This window comes from Rissa tridactyla, chromosome 21, assembly GCF_028500815.1.
Source record: "Rissa tridactyla isolate bRisTri1 chromosome 21, bRisTri1.patW.cur.20221130, whole genome shotgun sequence".
Taxonomy (NCBI): Eukaryota; Metazoa; Chordata; class Aves; order Charadriiformes; family Laridae; genus Rissa; species Rissa tridactyla.
Genome location: NC_071486.1, coordinates 7350551 through 7369391, shown reverse-complemented (window position 1 = coordinate 7369391; position 18841 = coordinate 7350551). Strand labels below are relative to the sequence as shown.

General features: G+C 33.7%; 1 protein-coding gene across 9 annotated transcripts in view; it reads right to left on the bottom strand.

Moving 5' to 3' along the window:
* The window catches only part of SYCP1 (synaptonemal complex protein 1), a 39086-nt gene that overhangs the window by 4291 nt on the left and 15954 nt on the right, over positions 1–18841 (bottom strand). For 4 of the 9 annotated variants that reach the window (XM_054181239.1, XM_054181233.1, XM_054181234.1 and 1 more), the window contains 19 exons: positions 14199–14293; positions 13882–14066; positions 13660–13727; positions 12441–12502; positions 10152–10255; positions 9541–9658; positions 9227–9297; positions 8515–8596; positions 7868–7930; positions 7376–7438; positions 6641–6703; positions 5277–5393; positions 4547–4657; positions 3442–3534; positions 2413–2487; positions 1875–1934; positions 1553–1732; positions 512–655; positions 78–164 (listed from right to left, as the gene is read on the bottom strand). In XM_054181239.1, the coding sequence (XP_054037214.1) occupies positions 78–164; positions 512–655; positions 1553–1732; positions 1875–1934; positions 2413–2487; positions 3442–3534; positions 4547–4657; positions 5277–5393; positions 6641–6703; positions 7376–7438; positions 7868–7930; positions 8515–8596; positions 9227–9297; positions 9541–9658; positions 10152–10255; positions 12441–12502; positions 13660–13727; positions 13882–14066; positions 14199–14293 (1841 nt within the window). Of the gene's footprint in view, positions 1–77; positions 165–511; positions 656–1552; positions 3255–3441; positions 3535–4546; positions 4658–5276; positions 5394–6640; positions 6704–7375; positions 7439–7867; positions 7931–8514; positions 8597–9226; positions 9298–9540; positions 9659–10151; positions 10256–12440; positions 12503–13659; positions 13728–13881; positions 14067–14198; positions 14294–18841 lie in introns of those variants that run through there. The other 5 variants (XM_054181236.1, XM_054181237.1, XM_054181238.1 and 2 more) reach the window with 4 other exon arrangements.

Here is an 18841-nt window from a genome sequence, read left to right as displayed (position 1 = left end):
AAAAATAAAGCCATCCATCAGTTTCTATAACCAGTTTGATTAACTGTTCGTTTTGATCTAAAGAAAAGCTAAGGTACCTTTTTTGGTGTCATGGCATATAATTGTGAAGCTTGAGGATAATCTTTGTATAATTTTTTAAACATTTCTTCCTCTGAGACTATGCTCTTAAATTAAAAATAAAAAAATTACATAATTACACAATATTTTAAAAAATTATTTTCTTTCCCACTAGGATTTATTAGAGTATAACAAAAAAAGTTCGGATGTTACTATGAAGCCTTAACAGTTCAATAAAAACAATGTAAAAAATCATTATAAAAGTTAATATATATTTTTATATAGTGGTACTGTTTGTCATACAGTTATTAATTATACACATATAAATACAATTCCAGAAAGAACCAATGAAATAAAAATTACATATAAATTTTGTCTTGGATACAGAACATTCTTAGATACAGCAGTGTGCATAAAGAACTGTTAAGTACACTATTTTTTCCCTGATTCTTACCAAGAGGTCACTGTGTTCAGAGCTGTCTGAATGAGTGTCCAGCTGTAGAAGCACTTTTTGCTTTTTCCTCATGCACTGTTCGGAATGCAGATTTGTGTTTTCACTTTGCAGTTTATGTACTGGAGGAGTCTTTATAATATATGTCTGGGAAAGAAAAAGATGGCATTTAAAGTTACATATTCAGTGGCAATTATAGAATCTAAAGCCAAACTCATAACTGAGTTTACAGACTGAGTATCCAGGAAGACACTAGAAAGATGCTGTGGAACAATTATTGTTCCTATGGAAAATGAACAGGAAGCTGTGGAAGAACTGAGTTTTATGGCACACTATGTACATCTAACTTCTTCGTGCTTATCTGCAGAAATTCAGGTTGTTCTGAACTGTGGTCAGTACATGCAAACTAACCAACATTAAGAAAACGCAAACAAAACTGCAGGAAAAAGCTTTCAGGAAGACACTGATAGTGAGATCAAGAACAGGATTGCTTTTACTTAAATAGTTCTTTCACTAGAAGTTAAACTTCTCAGAAACAACACAATGGAACAATGCAATCTTTTTTTCGAAAGGATAACATAAAAATGGTAGTTGTTTCTATTGTTAAGATATAAACATCACATGCGAGCTTCTGACAGGGTAGAAGCGTAAGGTTTTACAGTTACGACGAAGCAGTTGATACTTTTTACAGCTACGCAAGCTATTTTCTGTTCCATAGAGAAAAATATGCCTTTAAAGACAACGCTTTAATTTTAAGACTAAGTAAAAGAATTCTAGAGACATTATTAATTTCACTGTCTCTCTAGGACAGGAATTGTCACTTATCAATGCTAACAAACAAATTAAGTAACTAAGCATGAAAAATGACACACAGTGGGAGCCCTTACACAAACTGCTTTCTAGTATCGCTGTGGAATACGTTGGGTTTTTTTGTGGCTGTCTACCTTTTAAATCACAACAAAAAATAAATAAGCATCTACAGAGAAGTAAGAAATACAGTCAGAAAAATAAAACAAGAACAATTCACTATTATGAGTTACAAACCTTTAATGATGGACTACCCAAGGGACTTTTTGCAGATGCTGAAGGAGGCATTTTTTTCTTTTCCATCATGTTGACTTTTATAGGAATATCATTTGGAGACTTTTTATTTTTTACATCAATAGATGCACAGTCTAGATCTAAATGAAGTTTAGGAGTCTCAGAAAAATGATTTTGTATTTTCTAAAATTAAAAAAGGTTTAAATTAAAAGCATTTCAGTGTCTTTGGTCGAGTGTACATAATTTATCATGGAACTTCAATCAGATTGCATACGTATAAATATTACCAAATTCTAAAATTGATTAAGGATAAGGTTAAAGCTACCTTGTGCTTCTTTTCATCTTCAGGAACCATATTTTGGGGGGGTTCTTTTGCAAGATTCTCCTAAAAAAAAAAAAAGCGTTAGGAAGTAAATATTTTATTTTAATTTAGTTCTTGAAAATCTTGGTGTAATTACAGAACACAGTCCACAATCATACTGTTACAAAGTTCACACAAATATAATGACCCAGATTTAGTCATACTGCTTTTCTTGTTGCTCTTCACTTCTCTTGTCCGTTTTACCTCCATATTGGCTTTACCTTCCTGACATCATCCCCGCAAGCCTGGCCAGTTCTTCATAGCGTTTCAATGTCCCCCTGCTTCCCTCATACTTACCATTTGAGGCTTAATGCAAAACACTCACTGCCACCAGAAATGAGACATAATGACTTCAGAGAGCGTCAAGCTCTTGAAATAAGACAGCACGTGAGAACAAGACCTAGAATCAAAAGTGCACTTCACAGCTGTCCTCATTATATTGTATAAGACCAGGCCAAGCGAGTCACCCATACTGCTACATTTTCTTAAAAGAAAAAGATACCTTCTCTTTAATTTCTGCTTTAAGTTGCTCCTTAAGGGACGACAGTTCACTTTTCAAACATGACAGCTCACTTTCCTAAAAACAAATAGATAAAGGATAGGGTTAACTATGCTTAACCTGGAAAAAAGAAAATGGTCCACATAAGACAGTAATTAATAGGGATATTAATTATAAACAAAAGAAAATTCCATTTGCTCAATAGAGCTGACTTATCCATAAAGTTAGCAGACTGAGGGGTATCTACGATTCATTTTCAGAATGATTCAATCACTAGAGTAACAGATGATCAGAGAAGCAGTTACCAAATTAAAAAAAAAAAAACCACAACAAACACATAGACTTGAGTCACATCACCTTCTATTAAAAAAAAAATCTAACTGAAAAAAAACCCTGTGAAGAAATATTCTGTAAAAGGAAATGTCAGAAAAATACTGCGTTTTAAGTAGATGCTGTAGAACTACACTTTCGTGAAAGCCTTGAAGGGATGTTGGCTCTCAGAACATTTCTCAAAGCTAAGCTTCCCAGAAAGGGGAAAAAAAAAAAAAAAAAAGGTGATGCAACTCTAGACTTGGAAGTTTTGTTTTTGTTTGTTTGAAAAAGAGTTGAAATACTACTAAGAAACAAGTACTTGACCAGAACTGTTCAAGGTAAGAACTTAAAACCCTTGCAAGAACAGGGGGGTAGGAGGTGTGGAGTGGAATCCAACTATTTAATACATAAGTTTCTTATTCACACAGGGAGGTTGGAGCATGATGCACTATCAGGAAAAGTAAACAGAAAAGCACAGCTACTCCAATTTATTTTCAGAAGCATCTGGGTTTTTTTAATGCACATAATAGAATCTGTAAGAAAATAACAGTAAACAGAAGTTAGTGGGTTGATCTTTGCTGTTCAGTCCCACTAAAGCAGATACTTAACCACCCCAAGGATTAAATAGGAAGAAGTCTAATACGATATTTATAGTTATATTACACCCTAAGGACAGCAGCCGTTCCATTTAATTATTTGGTGCTGAAGAGTATACCTTACCAATGATCTTTTTGATGATAACTGCTCTTGCTCTTTTATTTTATAAAGTTTTAACTCCGTATCTTTTTCTTCAACCATTTTATCATATTCATGCTGTGTTTCAAAACAAAACAGAAAAAGCCAACAAACTCAAAACATTTGACTAAATGTTACAATTATAGATCTACCTAATCTTAAAACATTACTCATTATTTCAAATAAGGCTCTTGTGAAGATTTAGAAAGCACTATGAACAAATATTGATGCTTCAGCAGAAACTGTAAAACAGAAAATACACAAGCAGTATTATTTTATGGGCTGACAGAGAATGCTTTATCTCTAGGCAGTGGTACATGTTCGGCACATAAAAGCTAGCCATATTATTTTTATTAATGGTATCAGCTAAATATACTGCAAAACAGAGTAATAAGAAATGTAAATTAAAATGTTAAGTTAAACTGCTAAAGGTCACTAAGCAATCTCCTCATAAAAAGAGGCCCAAACTGATACTGAAGAACAGTATGGTATCAAGGAACAGGACAGTATCAAAGGAAGGCTGAATATAAAAAAAATAAATAAAAAAAAATCCTGCAAAGCACAAACCTATATACTCCTTTATTCAGCATCCAAATGTAACATCTTGAATAGATGCAGTCTGCGGGACAATTTCAAAAGGCCAACACCGCCACTGTGTCTTACCTAAAGCATTACTGGGCATTCCAAGATGCTACTAGTTCACATCATGTTATGATTCCTACAAATTTAGATAAATGAAATTTATCTGCCAGTAGGCATGTTTTCAAAAAATATTAATTTAGTTTTAGGTGATGAAAAGTCAGGCATGTGTTCAAGTTAATTTTCCTAGACTCAGGTCTTTATTATCAAGTTTCAGTTTCTAATTCATAGAATTACAGAATGGTTTGGGTTGGAAGGGACCTTAAAGACCATCCAGTCCCACCCCCCTGCCCTGGGCAGGGACACCTCCCACTGGACCAGGTTGCTCAAAGCCCTGTCCAACCTGGCCTCGGAACACCTCCAGAATATTCGTAATATTCTGGTTTTGAAAGGTTTTTACTTAGCATAGTATCATACATTACAAATCACAGAAATCAGTAAAATCTCCTACCTTATGTTTTTCCATAAGTGCCACCATTTCAGTTATCTTGTGCTGACATCGGATATCAGTTTCTCTCTGTGTTATTGTTGCTTCATCAGCAAGCAACCTCATCTTTTCTACCTGTTAGTAACAAGTTTCATTTAATTAATGAACAATTAACAGCAATGTATTTTTAAAAAAATCTTATTTTAATTTCTTCTTACCCCTGTGGGTGCAATGTATATGAAGACTACATTTAGTGTAGTCTTCATTTGCTTCTAAGATGCTTTTCAAATCTTACATCTTTTACACATATTGTTAAAATGGGCAAATAAAAATAGATTAAAAGTACATCCATTCTTCCATGGTGGACAAGTGTCATTTCAAACCACAAGGCCATTTCAAGCACTCTGCCCTAACATTTTGTGATATTGCCATCAAAAAAGTGTCAGCAGGAAAATACTAATACGGGAAAAGTTATAATCTAATTTGTTTATGCTATATTTATACCAAGAATAGAATTTCTGTGAACGCTATTTTGACAAAAAGAATTTTAACTGGTTTCTTATTTTTAAAGACATATACAAATACGTCAACTTAAGGATCTAACGTACTAAAGCTTTGCTCACATGCATACACAAGAAGTTCCATTTATGTTGATAACATGGCTACGTAAGAGCAAGGAATCTGGCCAATATAGCTTCATAAAACAATCATACATAAAAAAATAAAACATGCAGTAAAAATTAACAGCTCTCACCTCTTCAATAAGTTTATTTTCATTTACTTTTTGTGTTTCAATGTCTTTTTGATAGATGTCAACTGTTTCTTTATGTTGCTTGCTCATATTTTCCATCTCTAACTGTAATTTATTCACCTTTTGAGAATGCAGAATTATTGCTGTTATTTGTTCAGGAATAAATATACCAACGATTTTTTTTTTACCTCTCATTTTCGAACAGAAACACTCTGTTACTTTTCAGGTGTATGACTAAACTATTTCCTATTTAACGTTCAGCTTTTTTCATAAAGAGTTGAACTTTGGCCTGAAGTGAATTAGAAAATACTAATAGAAACAATGGCAACACCACCATGGGAAAGACAGCCTGTAACAGTTTTGTGCACACGAGTCGATAAAACAGTCCTAAAGCTAGAGGCTAGTCAAACACAAAGAATCATTCCAATGTAAGGGAACAAACCATTAGCAATCTGACACTATTCTGCCTTTTGCACAAAAGACTCTAGTATCGCTGGCATGGAATACAAGGTAGGAAAATGAAGCATAATTGATAGTCTCCTAAGACTTAGCACTATGAATGTATGACTGTATTATGTTTATAATTAAATCTTTTTTTTTTCCTTCAGTTAAGAAGTGGAGAAACAGTTTATCTAGAAATAGTTTATTTTCAGAATTTTATTTAGTTCCAAACAAGATTAATTACTTTGAGCTGCTAATACTAATGAGAATTTGGTATGAAACAAACAGGAAGAGTCTATTCCTAAGCAGTAACCCTAGATGCTATGAATTCTTTGGAAAAAAAACCAACCAACAAACAGACGGAAATTTTATTCCCTCCCTTATTTAAGATTTTAACTGTTTTATGGTATGTTTTCCTCCCAAGCGTGCACTTTGATTATAATTTTTTCCTTTAAGTTTATCATAAGAATACCCTCAGAACAGTCTACATCTTGCTTGAAGTGTGGTACCCAAAACTGGACACAATGTTCTAATCAGGTACTTAACCGTTGCAGAACACAGTAAAAGAACAGCCTAAAGTGAATAATACATGTGTTTCTTTTAATCACTTTTAATTCTATTTCAATGGGGTGGCAGTAGTGAATAACGTTCAGTACACTATCAACCAAAAAAGGGACTGATTAGGAACATAATTCCTTGAGTTGTAATTTCTATCTCTTACAAATGCCTGACAGTCCAGTCAGTGTCCAATGATTAAAAATGGAAGTATTTTACAAAGATTATGGGATCATTCCTGTAAAATCTGATCCCAGATCCATAAAACAATTAAGAACGTGCTAACATGTATTATCATTAGTTACACTAGGCCTTAAAACATTGTGTTTGTGCTTTACCCTCATCTTGTACATGAAGTTTTTTAAACCTACCTTCCCTTCATAAATGCTCGTTTTCTTGCTTTCTGCAGTAATTTTCTTTTTCAGTGCCTTATTCTGTTAAAATAAAGTAAAATAAACACTATACTTTAATAAGTTAACAGAATTATGTAATGATTTAACTGCATCAAGTAGGTCAGAATCTTAAAAATGCAAGCTTTCAGCAAGCAAGTAACTTTTTTTGTTGTGCAGTTCAGGTTCCAGATTAATTCTCCGAACAAAAGTGTGCTCAACTACTCACTTTAATAATACTGTTACTTCATGACCTTATGAAAGGCTCCTCATTGGTGACAACAGAGAATAATGAAAAAGGGTGCAGAATGGGAAGAAAAACTAAGATGCTGCTCACAGAAAGTGTGCAGATGTCATGACAAAAAATACAAGTTATATATTTTTACAGTATGGTTATTAACAATTTGTCCTATTTGTAACTGAGACAGGTCATTATTCCACATGTATCAATGGCACCATGTACTAAACGAAAATAGTAAAAGTTTAATAAAGATTTTATTTCTGTAATTGCATTTTTCAAAAGTAAGGATGAGTTTACAAATCAAGTAATTCCAAAAGTGACTCCTTAATTTGCTCAGAGTTAGGATAAGAAAGGAAGTATTATAAATTACATAGGTATATCTAAGGATACCACACCAGACAAAAACTGTTGAGAAGTAACAGTTACCACAAAATACCATGGTTTATGCATTTGTGACTTTTTAAAAATGTACATACCTCCTGTTGCAACTCTTCGATGCATTTGGTTTTATTTTCCACCTGTTTCTTTAAATTATTCAACTAAAAGAGATATTTCAAACATTAATTAATAAACTCCTAAAAAATGACTCCCTGTGTTAGAGATTACTGTCAAGGTTCTTAAACATGCATTTGCACAAGTCTTATCAATTTCAATGGAACTGAAATACACACTAATACACACTAATGTGTTACAATGATTGGAGTTTTAACTATAAAGTACTACAAGAATTTTGCTGGCCCAATGTCATCAACAGTAGTGAATATCATCATAGCAGTGTATCAGTTTCTCAGTGGTTGTAGGGGAAAGGGAGAGGGAGAGGGGGAGGGGGAGGGGGAGGGGGAGGGGGAGGGGGAGGGGGAGGGGGAGGGGGAGGGAGAGGGAGAGGGAGAGGGAAATAACTTTGTAATTTAAAAAATAATCTTGTATTAAGTTCTCTACAGTTCGTGAAAAAAAATGAATTTTCATACCTTATTTTCTAGAATCTTCAGCTGCTTTTCCTTCCTTGAAATTTCATTTTCAATACTCTTAGCCTGGAATTATAATTGTAAATCTAGTCATAATACTATAGCATTTTTATACTCTCCTGAAGAAGCAAAAGGCGTAATGGCAGAATTGCTATTAATTACTGCATTGCAATTACAAAGCAGTTCCCTCAAAATTGACAAGTAAGTGTATTCCCTATTTTGTATTTGTGAAAAAAATAACTAAGCTATCATCCCAAGTCCTGAGTATTTTCTTTGACTTTTACAATAAAATTTTGAAATCCATTATGATTTAAAAAAAAGGTGTGCTTTGAAACTACAGTATTAAAGTAAAAATATTTGAATGTATTACTAAAACTCATATTACATATTGAAAGCTAATCCATACCCCATCCATCACTAAATGGGTATAACAGAAATAAATAAATGGGGTTCTCTGTTTGCCTGAAATCTAACAAATATGGACTTTTAAGCCTCCATGTAAAGAGTAAACAACCCACAGAAGGTCCTTATCTTTTAAAATAAAAGGGCTCAGCATGTGTACATATGTTGACTCAATGGGTAGCAGCACTGAAAGAAAGCCTCTGTAAGAGATTACATATTTTCATGATAAAGCAGATGACACAGCATACATTTTCTTCTCTTTCATCCAGTTTACTTTTAATCTCTTCACCTTTCTTTGCCATCTTCTCCTTCAAGGACTCCAGTTCATTTCTAAATGCCAAATTAACAAGTATTAGTAAATATTTACTTAATAACTTTAACTCCTTTTCACTACTTTATTTTCTATAAAGAGCTGCTAATGTTGATGAGAACTTCACAAGCTGTTCAACGAAAATTTTCTTAAAACGATGCAAAGTGACTGCTATTTAATGTCCAATCTGTACATACTTTTTGAAAGTACAGAAAGATGTTCCCCTTACCCGAGTAAAATATATTCTAATCTGTAATATTGTAATGCATCTATGAAACATGGAAGGCTGCCTGTCTATTGGGTTGGTGGTACAGAGATTACTTCAGAGAGTAACATTTAACCAGTTTCACGTTTTCACGTTTAATCCATACCCTTAACTTCTATTTTCATTTCCTTCACACCTAAGATGTTAATGCAGGAAAGGACAGCTCTCTTTATGTAACACGAAGCTATGGCAAAAATTGTTCCTGTAGCAATAGGTACACTGCTAATTTGTAGAAACATCTACATGGCTAACATCAATACTAAATTGTTTCTGTTTAGCTATATAACCTAAAAAAAGCATTAATCTAAAGATCAGAGAAAGCAGTGTATGATCACAACATTACACTAACTTCCTTTAATAATATTATACATTTCTTTTTACTTGCCTTAGCTGGCCATTTGCTTCTTCCAGGTTTTCAACTAACTGCTTTGTATTTTCTTCTTTTTTTCTACTATCCTAAATAAAGACCCATGAAAGTAAAATGAATAAAATTCAAAGTAACATCTTAAAAAATTCAAAGATTCTTAAGCAGTATCTTGACCTACCATACTGACAAGGGTAACTGCACTTCCTTTGTATTTTAAACACAAAAAATAGTACAGATACTCTACCGAACCATGTCACGTTGAAGTTTACCACATGATTTATATTTTAAATTGAATGTTGTCCTTTAAAAATAGCTGGAAGTTTAAAACTTACCTCATGACTTTCTTGCAGTTTCTTGAGTTCTGCAGCCATACCACTTTTCTCTTGTGTTATTTGTTCTTTTTCTAATAAAAGCTTATTGATAGACACTGTAAGTTGTTCATTCTTTAGCCTAATTTAAAACAAATGGTCAAGAGAAATGAGAACATGTATTCTGAACTTTCCTTTTAAGTTAAATTTATCTGTTACAAAATGTTACTTCACGCTGAAAAAAGTCCAGGCCTGTGTCTAGAAATTTAAGCTTTGCAGCAAAGTTACAGGGATGCAAAAAGGCGACAGGAGAAGGAAAGAAAATTAGAGACAACTTTTATATAAATATAATGGTTGTTGAAGATGATGTAGTTCAATATCCAGCTCAAAGCAGGGTTAACAATGAATTCAGAAACTTTTTCTTCATGTTAACCCAACTAAGTCACAGAGATGTGGAACACAAATAAATACAGAAAATGCCATTTATAAATATAAGTATGTAACAGATATCAGACTGTGTGCATAGGTTCAAAAATTCCATTAGAAAACAATCATAGATCATTTCATTGTATACTAACATATCTTTTATGTAGCACACAAAAAATTAAATACTATATTTTCAAAAATGATCATACGCCTCTCGTTCAAGATCTGTATTCAGTGTCATAAGCCGTTTTAAATAATTTTGTTCCTTTTCAGCTGTACTAGTCAGCTGTACTTTCAAATCATGGATTTCTTTCTGCAGAAGAAAAAGAAAGTGTTTTGAGTACACATATATAAAATACAAGTCATGAAATCTATCATAAATGAACTGACAACACAAAGCTTTAAGATGAAACAAAACTACATACATGCCATAAATTAGCCAGACTGTATCTTTACATCTCTATTTTGATATGAAAGTAGTGTGAAATATCGAACCCTGATACGAATGCTGAATGCATTCCCTATTGTAAGTCTAATTAACCTGTCTTCAAAATTACTGACAAAATTACACTACAGATTAAGAAATAATATAAATTAAACAAAATTTTTAAAAAAAATCACAAAATCCCAATATTACGTGATAGAATAAGCTTGTGTTTTAGATGCATCCAAACCACAAAGCAAAATTCCTCCCTCAAATTTGCTGCCATTACAAGATAAGCCTTGTAATGTAATATATTTTAAAATATATAAATGCTTTGAATACTGTTTCCTCCAAACAATTGGTGATACACTGATACCACAGGCACTGGCAGGCAGCTGAGGGAGTGGGGGAGATGAGGGAGAGAAGGAGGGAGAGCGAGTGAGATTAGTTTTTAAGGACAACACGTAATGAACTTCTGGAATTTCTAATCACAGAAGGCTATGGAGGCAAATAGTCTGAAGAGGTCCAAAAACAGATGAGACAAGTGAACATGAACAAGTCCATAAACTGATAGGAAAGGCAACTGACAGGGGTGTGTCCTCAAACATCTTTAATATAGCTACTGCAGGAATGTAAGGGGTATGGACCAGAGATAATAGTCAGGATCCTCTACTACACAGTACCTTCTGCTGTCATTATCACAAGCAGAGCAGCGCATTGGGTGGAGCACTGGTGTGACTATGCAATATTTCTTATGTTCTTATATATAACTGATAATATGTAACTTAACTATTTATAAAAACATGTTACTATCACCCTTTATTCAGACCTCTCTGATTTGGAGAACATTTTTTGTTTCTTTTTCTCTTTCATGCAAATTTTCTACAGTAGCCTCAAGATCTTTCTTCTTCACTAGAAGTCCTTCAACTTTTCTCTGTTTAAGATCAGTGAAACTCAGTTTAGAAAAATATAATGCACAGTATATAAGGAACAAACATACATGGTAAAATGCAGACCTGGTTTCACACTATCTTACTTTAGCTGATGCAGTTTCTTGTTAGACTTGTAAATATAATATCATAACTAAAATAATCCTTATCAAATGTGCACTTCATATAGCCTAGACTTCTGTAACAGAGAACAGGCCTTTGTCACAGTTCTGTAGGGTTCACAGATACCAGAGCTAATTACGTCAGGAAACTTCCCTATAAGTAGAGAACAGAACGCCCACCATAATGGGAATAGATGCAACAGAGTGTTGTAACCCAAAAGACCTTTCTGCAGGCTCTTAAATGTTTTCTCTGAAGAGACATGCATCAACACAGTACACAATGCTTTCTAGATACTAAACGCTGCAGTGCGGAGGACATCTCCATAACTAACACCCCACAAACAGCAAAATAATCACAACAGATTTGTGAAGAAACAAACCTATTAAACCTATGAGATTGCTTATCAGTTTTCTCAATTTGTCACACATAACCTTTTCACAAATTCCACTGCCTCTTCTGGGTGGTGCCAGAAGATTGGTTACCCTTTAAACACCAAAATGAGGTAAGCCTGTAATTTACAATGCTTAATTTTTAGAAGATTATTACAAAGAAAGCTATCCACTCGATGAATTATCTTTACTGTCGAAAGTTAGTTGATCCCTCAGCCTTAAATGTCATATGCATGGTGCTCACAAGGTTTGAGCTAATGTTCATTACCAAAAAAAAAGTATTTTTCAGAAAGGTTCAGAATGAGGAAAGGATCAGTACTAGACATATCTAAAAATGTGAAATCTTTATGTCCAGAGGGAGTAGCATTTGAATAGCTGTGAATGAAGAAAGAAATGACCAGAAGTATTGACAAGGAAAACCAAAACAAAGCAGAACAAAACAAGAAAAACAGTGGAAATAATCAAGTTCTTCAAAGAAAACACTGAAATAGTCTAAAAGACAGGTAAGAAAGTTTAGTAGCAACATTAAGGCAGATTAGACAGTGTTTATATGTGGCACTTAAGATACTTAAAAAGCAAGAGAGACTTCATATGAAAAGTAAATGCCATGAGACTAATAGAATGAAAATTTACCAGTGTTTCTGACAGCTCTTCAAGTTGCATTTCTTTGTCACATTTGAGTTTAGTCATCTCTTCTACAGCACATGTAATGTAAAATTAATTGAACAGAAATAATTTTACATATTTAGCAGGCACTATGAAGCATTTATCCCTTTGCAGTACCCAATTTTCAAAACTTTCAGAAAATGTAAAGCTAAATTATAACCTAAATTATGACTTAACCTAAACGTAGAGTTGAAAAAAATGATTCAGAAAGACATTAGCAAATATATATCTGAAGAGAAACTAATAATTCATCTTAAATAGAATTCAGAGCATATTATGGTTTCCACAATCGTGGCTTCAAATAAACTGTGGACTGTAAGAATGTTTACAGTCTCCAAGTATTGAGGCACCTGCATTTTCTAGAAAAAAAGACAGACTGCTAAATATTCACATGGATATCCTGAAAAAGGAAACCACTTATTAGTAACTTGAAAATGTTTTCTATGTGCACATTCACATTACTGGGTTTTTTTGCAAGTACTGGATACAAATTCATTTTTGCTCTGGAATTCTCGCAGGTCACATCTCATCTTGTTTTAGACAAGCATTAGCAATTAATTTTTGAACACTTATCTTTAGATGCCCTCAATACATACAAGGACACCAAACTATATTTCTCATTTATCGTATCAGGACTAGAGACATACGCTGCACACTGGGAAAACGGTGCTAAAGATAGATCTCTTACTCTGGGGGCTAAGAAGCGCATATCTATAAATCACAGGATATCAAAGCAATATTTAAAGCTAACTACTGCAGTGTGATTCTACATCCAACATGGGGAGTGTGGTCTGCAGGAAAACTTAATCCAAGTGTTTTGTCTCTGCTACAAGGTGCAGAAGTCATTCCAGGAAACTACTGTTCAGCAGCCTAACGCTACCTCTCAAACAGGTCTGCAGTGCTATCAGTTTAAGTGAAAGTGTGCAGAGAAACCAAAATGACTTCCAGGAGAATCCATACATATATGGTCTTGCTATTGGAGGTCTGCACGGCACTGCTCTTTGACTGGTGACAGCTACAACAACTACCAAAAAGAAGGAAGTCAGATGAGTAAAAATAAATGTAAACATTCCTGACAGGTACAGGGTACTCTAAACCATTTTTCCAAGAAATAGGGATGGTCTATTTTTAGGAAACAGAAGAGAAATGCTACATAGCTCATTTTCTTTCTTTCTACAAATCTTACCCAGTTCAGCAGTCTTATTTCTGAGCTCCAAGGTAAGTAGCTTTGACTCATTTTCACATTTCTCCAATCTAAGAAAATAAAATTGAAAAAAAAAGTTATTAGAGATTACAAAAATGTAATTACACCAAATCACATATGAAGTTTAGGTTTTATTCCCGGTAGCTCAGTAATCTGGTATTTTACCTGCAAGATCATTGTTTGAATATAAACTGTTTAATTTACCTATTTTGCTCTTTTTGCAGCAAGCTTTCCAAATTGGAAATAGAAGTCTCAAAATCCTCTCTCAGGGATTCGTGCAAAGCCTTAATTTTTTTACATTCTTCCACCTCTGCTTCTTTTTCTCCAGTGACCTGAACCAGTGCTTTCACTGCAGTCTGCAACTCTGTTTCTAAGCTCTTTTGAGCAACCTACAAAAAAAGATATAATTTCTGAACATGTTTTGCAACAGATACAACTGTTTCATATCTAAAGTATAAGTAATTACTTATGCAATTACTAGTCTAATCTATTTACACCGGAAAGTTCTAAGCAAGCTGTACCTCTGTTTTTTGCAATGAAACTTTGGCCTCTTCCAGTTCTGCCCTCAAATGTTCTTGATTGATCTGGGATTCCTTTAACATGTCTCCTTCATATCCTAAGCAAGAAGATATATGCTTACATTTAAGCAAAATAAGATATTTACTAAAAAATGCTTGCAATTCTATTTTACAGATAAGTACATTCCTACACTTTAATCAAGTTACACGATGTATTCATGTCATTGTTAAGCAAAAAACCTCCAAGATGATTACTCAACTTATTAAGCAACAGTAAGCAAAATGTAAAGTTACATATACTTATAAAATTTAACAAAATGCAGCCACTTATATGTATCTGGCATAAAAACAATACTAACGCCTTCCCCCCAACTCCCCAGGGAAGGGGAGGCTGAAAATTGCATCAGTTCTAAAGAACAAAGGTACTTGCATAATATACTAAAAATATTTTGGTATATAGATGGCTTACAAATACTGAAAATCAAGTTCTGAAAAGTAAGTTACAGTGGCACCTGACTGTAAGTTTGCAAAATTCAAGCAATGTGTTTTCCCCTTGCAGTCTTCAAAAGCTCTCACTGCTTGACTCACCCTTAAAAAAGAACCCTTCAAAACTAGTTATACTTCCAACCCCAGACAATCCTTTGCCTATTTGCAACTAGATTCCATTTAAAAGCAGTAACATTTTGGAGGGTTATTTGGCAAAGACATGAAAATAAGTCTTGTTGAACACAGAACAAGGCTGCTATTTAGGGACTACTGAACAAATATTATACCTTGAAGACCTTTCACTAACTTGATTTGAAACAGATCAATCCAGTAACCAGGAAAAACACTTATCTGTTGTAGTGCCATGTTTACTACATGAGTCCAACTGAAATGGGAAAAATCTCCAGAACAGAGACAGGGCTATACAGTGTCCTGGTAAAACTTCAGTTACAGAAAAGGAACGACACAGTATATGGCACCTTTCCAGTAGTATAACATGTTCACACTAGAGTTTATTAGTTCACACTAGAGGAAAGAAAAGTCCTTCGCAATGAAGCTGTTAACGTCAATACAAAAACAGAGTGTAGCCTAAGCCTAAAGGGAAAACCTCTGTTATGAAATAAGGGCATAGATTTTATACATATGCAGATTACTGTACCAGTCCGGATCCCACATCAGCAGCTTCTCTTCCACAAGAAAATATGGCCCACAAGGCCCAAAATTCTGCTGCTGACTAGTAACAGGGTAAAATTACCATGATCCTGTTTCCTATACTTCTATAACCAATTACATTTTAAGACAGCAGAGAGAACTCTTACTTTTTGCTTCCACTAAGTCAGCAATCTTATTTTTTGATTCCTGCAGCTGAGTCTTGATGTCCCTTATTATATCATCTTTTTCATCACTCTGTATGGTAAGAACTGAAATCTAACAAAATTAAAATAATATCATAATGAAATGTAGAAAAACAGGACAGATTCTCATTTTCATTTGTGCATTGTGTATGATTAGCATACATACTGCTGTCACTCAAGTTAAATAAGGTGGTCAGTCTTAAGACAAATACTGATCAACTCATATTACCCTGGATGAAAAAGCTCTTCAGTTCAAAATCAAAGCATTGAATTCCAACAGACTGAAGATACTGTAACATCCCTAAAGTTAGCAGAATCTGACTTAAATGTGGCTCCAGCTGTTATTTTTCTCCTTTTTACTGATGACCAGAAACACTCCTTGCCCCTTCGTAATGTCATATCCATCCTCAGAAAAACCACCAACTCTTGACCTTCCCAGATACAGACAGATGCTCTGCTTCTCAGACTCCTGCTTCCAAACTGAAAACTCTTACCACAATTAATTTCTTCAACTTAATCAGTCTTCCATCATGGCTACCTCATCACATCACTACAAAAAACCTACTCTGATCTCAGTTTCCCAAATTCTCTTACCAGCCTGTGCTCTGATATGCATTTTAATCCTTCTTCAAAGTTCCCTCTTACCAGATATGAACTATACCTTTCTTAACTATGAAGAGTGATGACTGCTTTTCTAATTTTATGCTTCTGCACAAGCCACTTTTTATAAAGGCAAGCGTATGTATAGAGAACAGAAAGATTAGTCAGTGTTTACGTGGTGCTTTTAAATCCTGTCACTAAGATGTCTCCTGTTATGATACAGCAGCCTAATTCATATTTTATTCAAAATAAATAATACAGAAGAAACATACCATCAAAAGGTCATTTGCAATATTAATTTCCATCCTTCCAAAACACAAATATTATATCTATTATGTATATGCATACTATGTAATAGTATATGTATTTGTATATGTATTACAAATATACAAACAACCAAGCACTTTTAAAGTAATTGTTTTCATTTGATGTATCAGTAAGTCACAAAACAGAGTTTGAATATTAAAGGAACTGCAAGATTTGTTTCAAAAATAAAGCTGTAGATATTAGACTGTAAAATTGAGCAAACCTGCTTTTCCTTCATACTGACTTCCAGTTTGTATTCTTTTTCAAACTTGTCCACTTTTTCTGCTTCTTCTTTTACTTTTGAGATATAGTAACATGCATAGTTAATACACTAGCTAAAATATACTCCAAGTTAAATAAAATTTCCAGTTTAAGATTGCTTATAATTGTACAGCTGTACAATTTATTTCCTAAAGAGCAATTGTTAAGGTCGTATTTGAAATTATTTTCTAATCAGACAAATTATTTTTGCACCAGCTTTCCACAGAATGAGTCCATTATTCCATGTATTACTTAATAGTTCAAGAAATTAACAAAAATACACATGTAAAAATGAAATAGGCACACAGTAGAATAAATAAAGCAAATGAAATTAAAATTTCTGTAGGTGTAGACTAGTGCATTATCATTTAAATAAACCAACTACATAAAGTAAGTAGTGATTGCTAGACTGTACTTCACAGACAAAACTTTGACTTTGAGTGACTATTTGAAAAACAAAGTTCAAAATCTGACACAGTGGAAAAACAATAAAAGGGCCCAGGCATTTAATAGCAGACAGCATGAATAAAAGAGTGTCTGTCACAGTGTTACAGTTCACCATTCCAGCATTTTGTATCTTTCTGGCCTGAATGCATGCAATAAAATCTATGAAGTACAAAATGGTTAAGCCTGCAGCATAAACACAATAAACAGAATTCTCACATTTGAAACACATTTCCAATCTGGTGTTCTCTGCTTGCACACGAAGCTCTTCAAACGCAATTATCATTCTCTAAAAATAAAATTCAATATATACATTCATATAAAACTAAGTAATGAAGAATTATGTTTATGGTTTGTTGTTAAAAGAATGTTGTAATTATTCAAAGTCGGAAGTTTAAGAATTTCTATACCCAAGATCTAAACAATTTCAAGGATGAAATATTTTTACTGGTCCATGTTTGTAGATGCCTAACACAACGGAGAAGCAGTTGTGCTTTTCTTGGTTGCTACCACAACCTATAATTAATATTCAGCCATTACACCGTGTACTCTCTGACTCTGCTTAACATCAAGTTCATCACTCCCAAAACAGTGATGCCTTGCATTTCTCTATTATAAATATACTAGGGTCTTATCTTCCACACTGGAATAATTAATAACAAAAATATGAATAATTAATTTCTTTGGCCAGACTGCACTTCTTTTGCAAATTAAAAAGGTAAAAACCCTCTTTAAGTCACGGAATATTCACACCTTATGCTTCTTATTGCACACAAAATCACAAGTTCCCATAATGAATTTTGTTGTTGTGTCACACTCAAAACTGAAATTAATTTTCTTTGTTCGTCTTTATTTTACATTGCACTTTACATTAAATAAAATTATCTAACAGAATAACCCTAATATACCTGACCCCAAAACCTGGCTGAACCAGCTCTACTGGACCTTGCTTTTAGCAGGGGAAGTTCTCCAGATGTTCTTCAGAGGATGTTTTCCAACCTCAGACATTCCATGAAATGCCCAGTTAAGTGAAACACAGTACAAAAAGACAGAAGTTATGGCAGTCACCTCACACTAAGCAGATCATACATATCACACAGATCATATGGATCTACATCCCAAACACTGCTGCATTTTATCCAATGAATCTGCCCTATACAATGCAAAAATAGTTCTTGAAAAGGGACTGAAAACCTGACTTCCTGCATCACACGACAGTTCTAATCACTTTATCAGAGAACATTCTTTGTACAAATAGTATCTCAACATACGCACATAACTCAGATATCTCAACATATCCATGTAATTCAGATCACATTTGAGCCTATTAACAAGCTACATCACTTACTTCAACATTGTTATTAAGTTCCACATATAGTTGTCTTGTCTCTTCTCTTTCATGTTCATCTATCAAAGTAAGAATGTACCATAAAGTTTTCCTTTTGAAAAAGAACACCAGCTGTCCAAGCCACTATGCTTAAACAGCATAATGAATTTAAAAAGGAATTATAGGCTCTTTTCTTATTTAAAAAAACCCATTATAAAACAGGTGACAAAAGTTATATAATCTGGAGAAAAAGTATACTCCATTGAAACATCAAGCAAGCTCAGCTTTTCAAATTCCTTCCTAATCTCAGTTTTTCTGTGAATAGTGTAATTCTGGATCAATTTTTAGAACTATATTAATTTTGACAG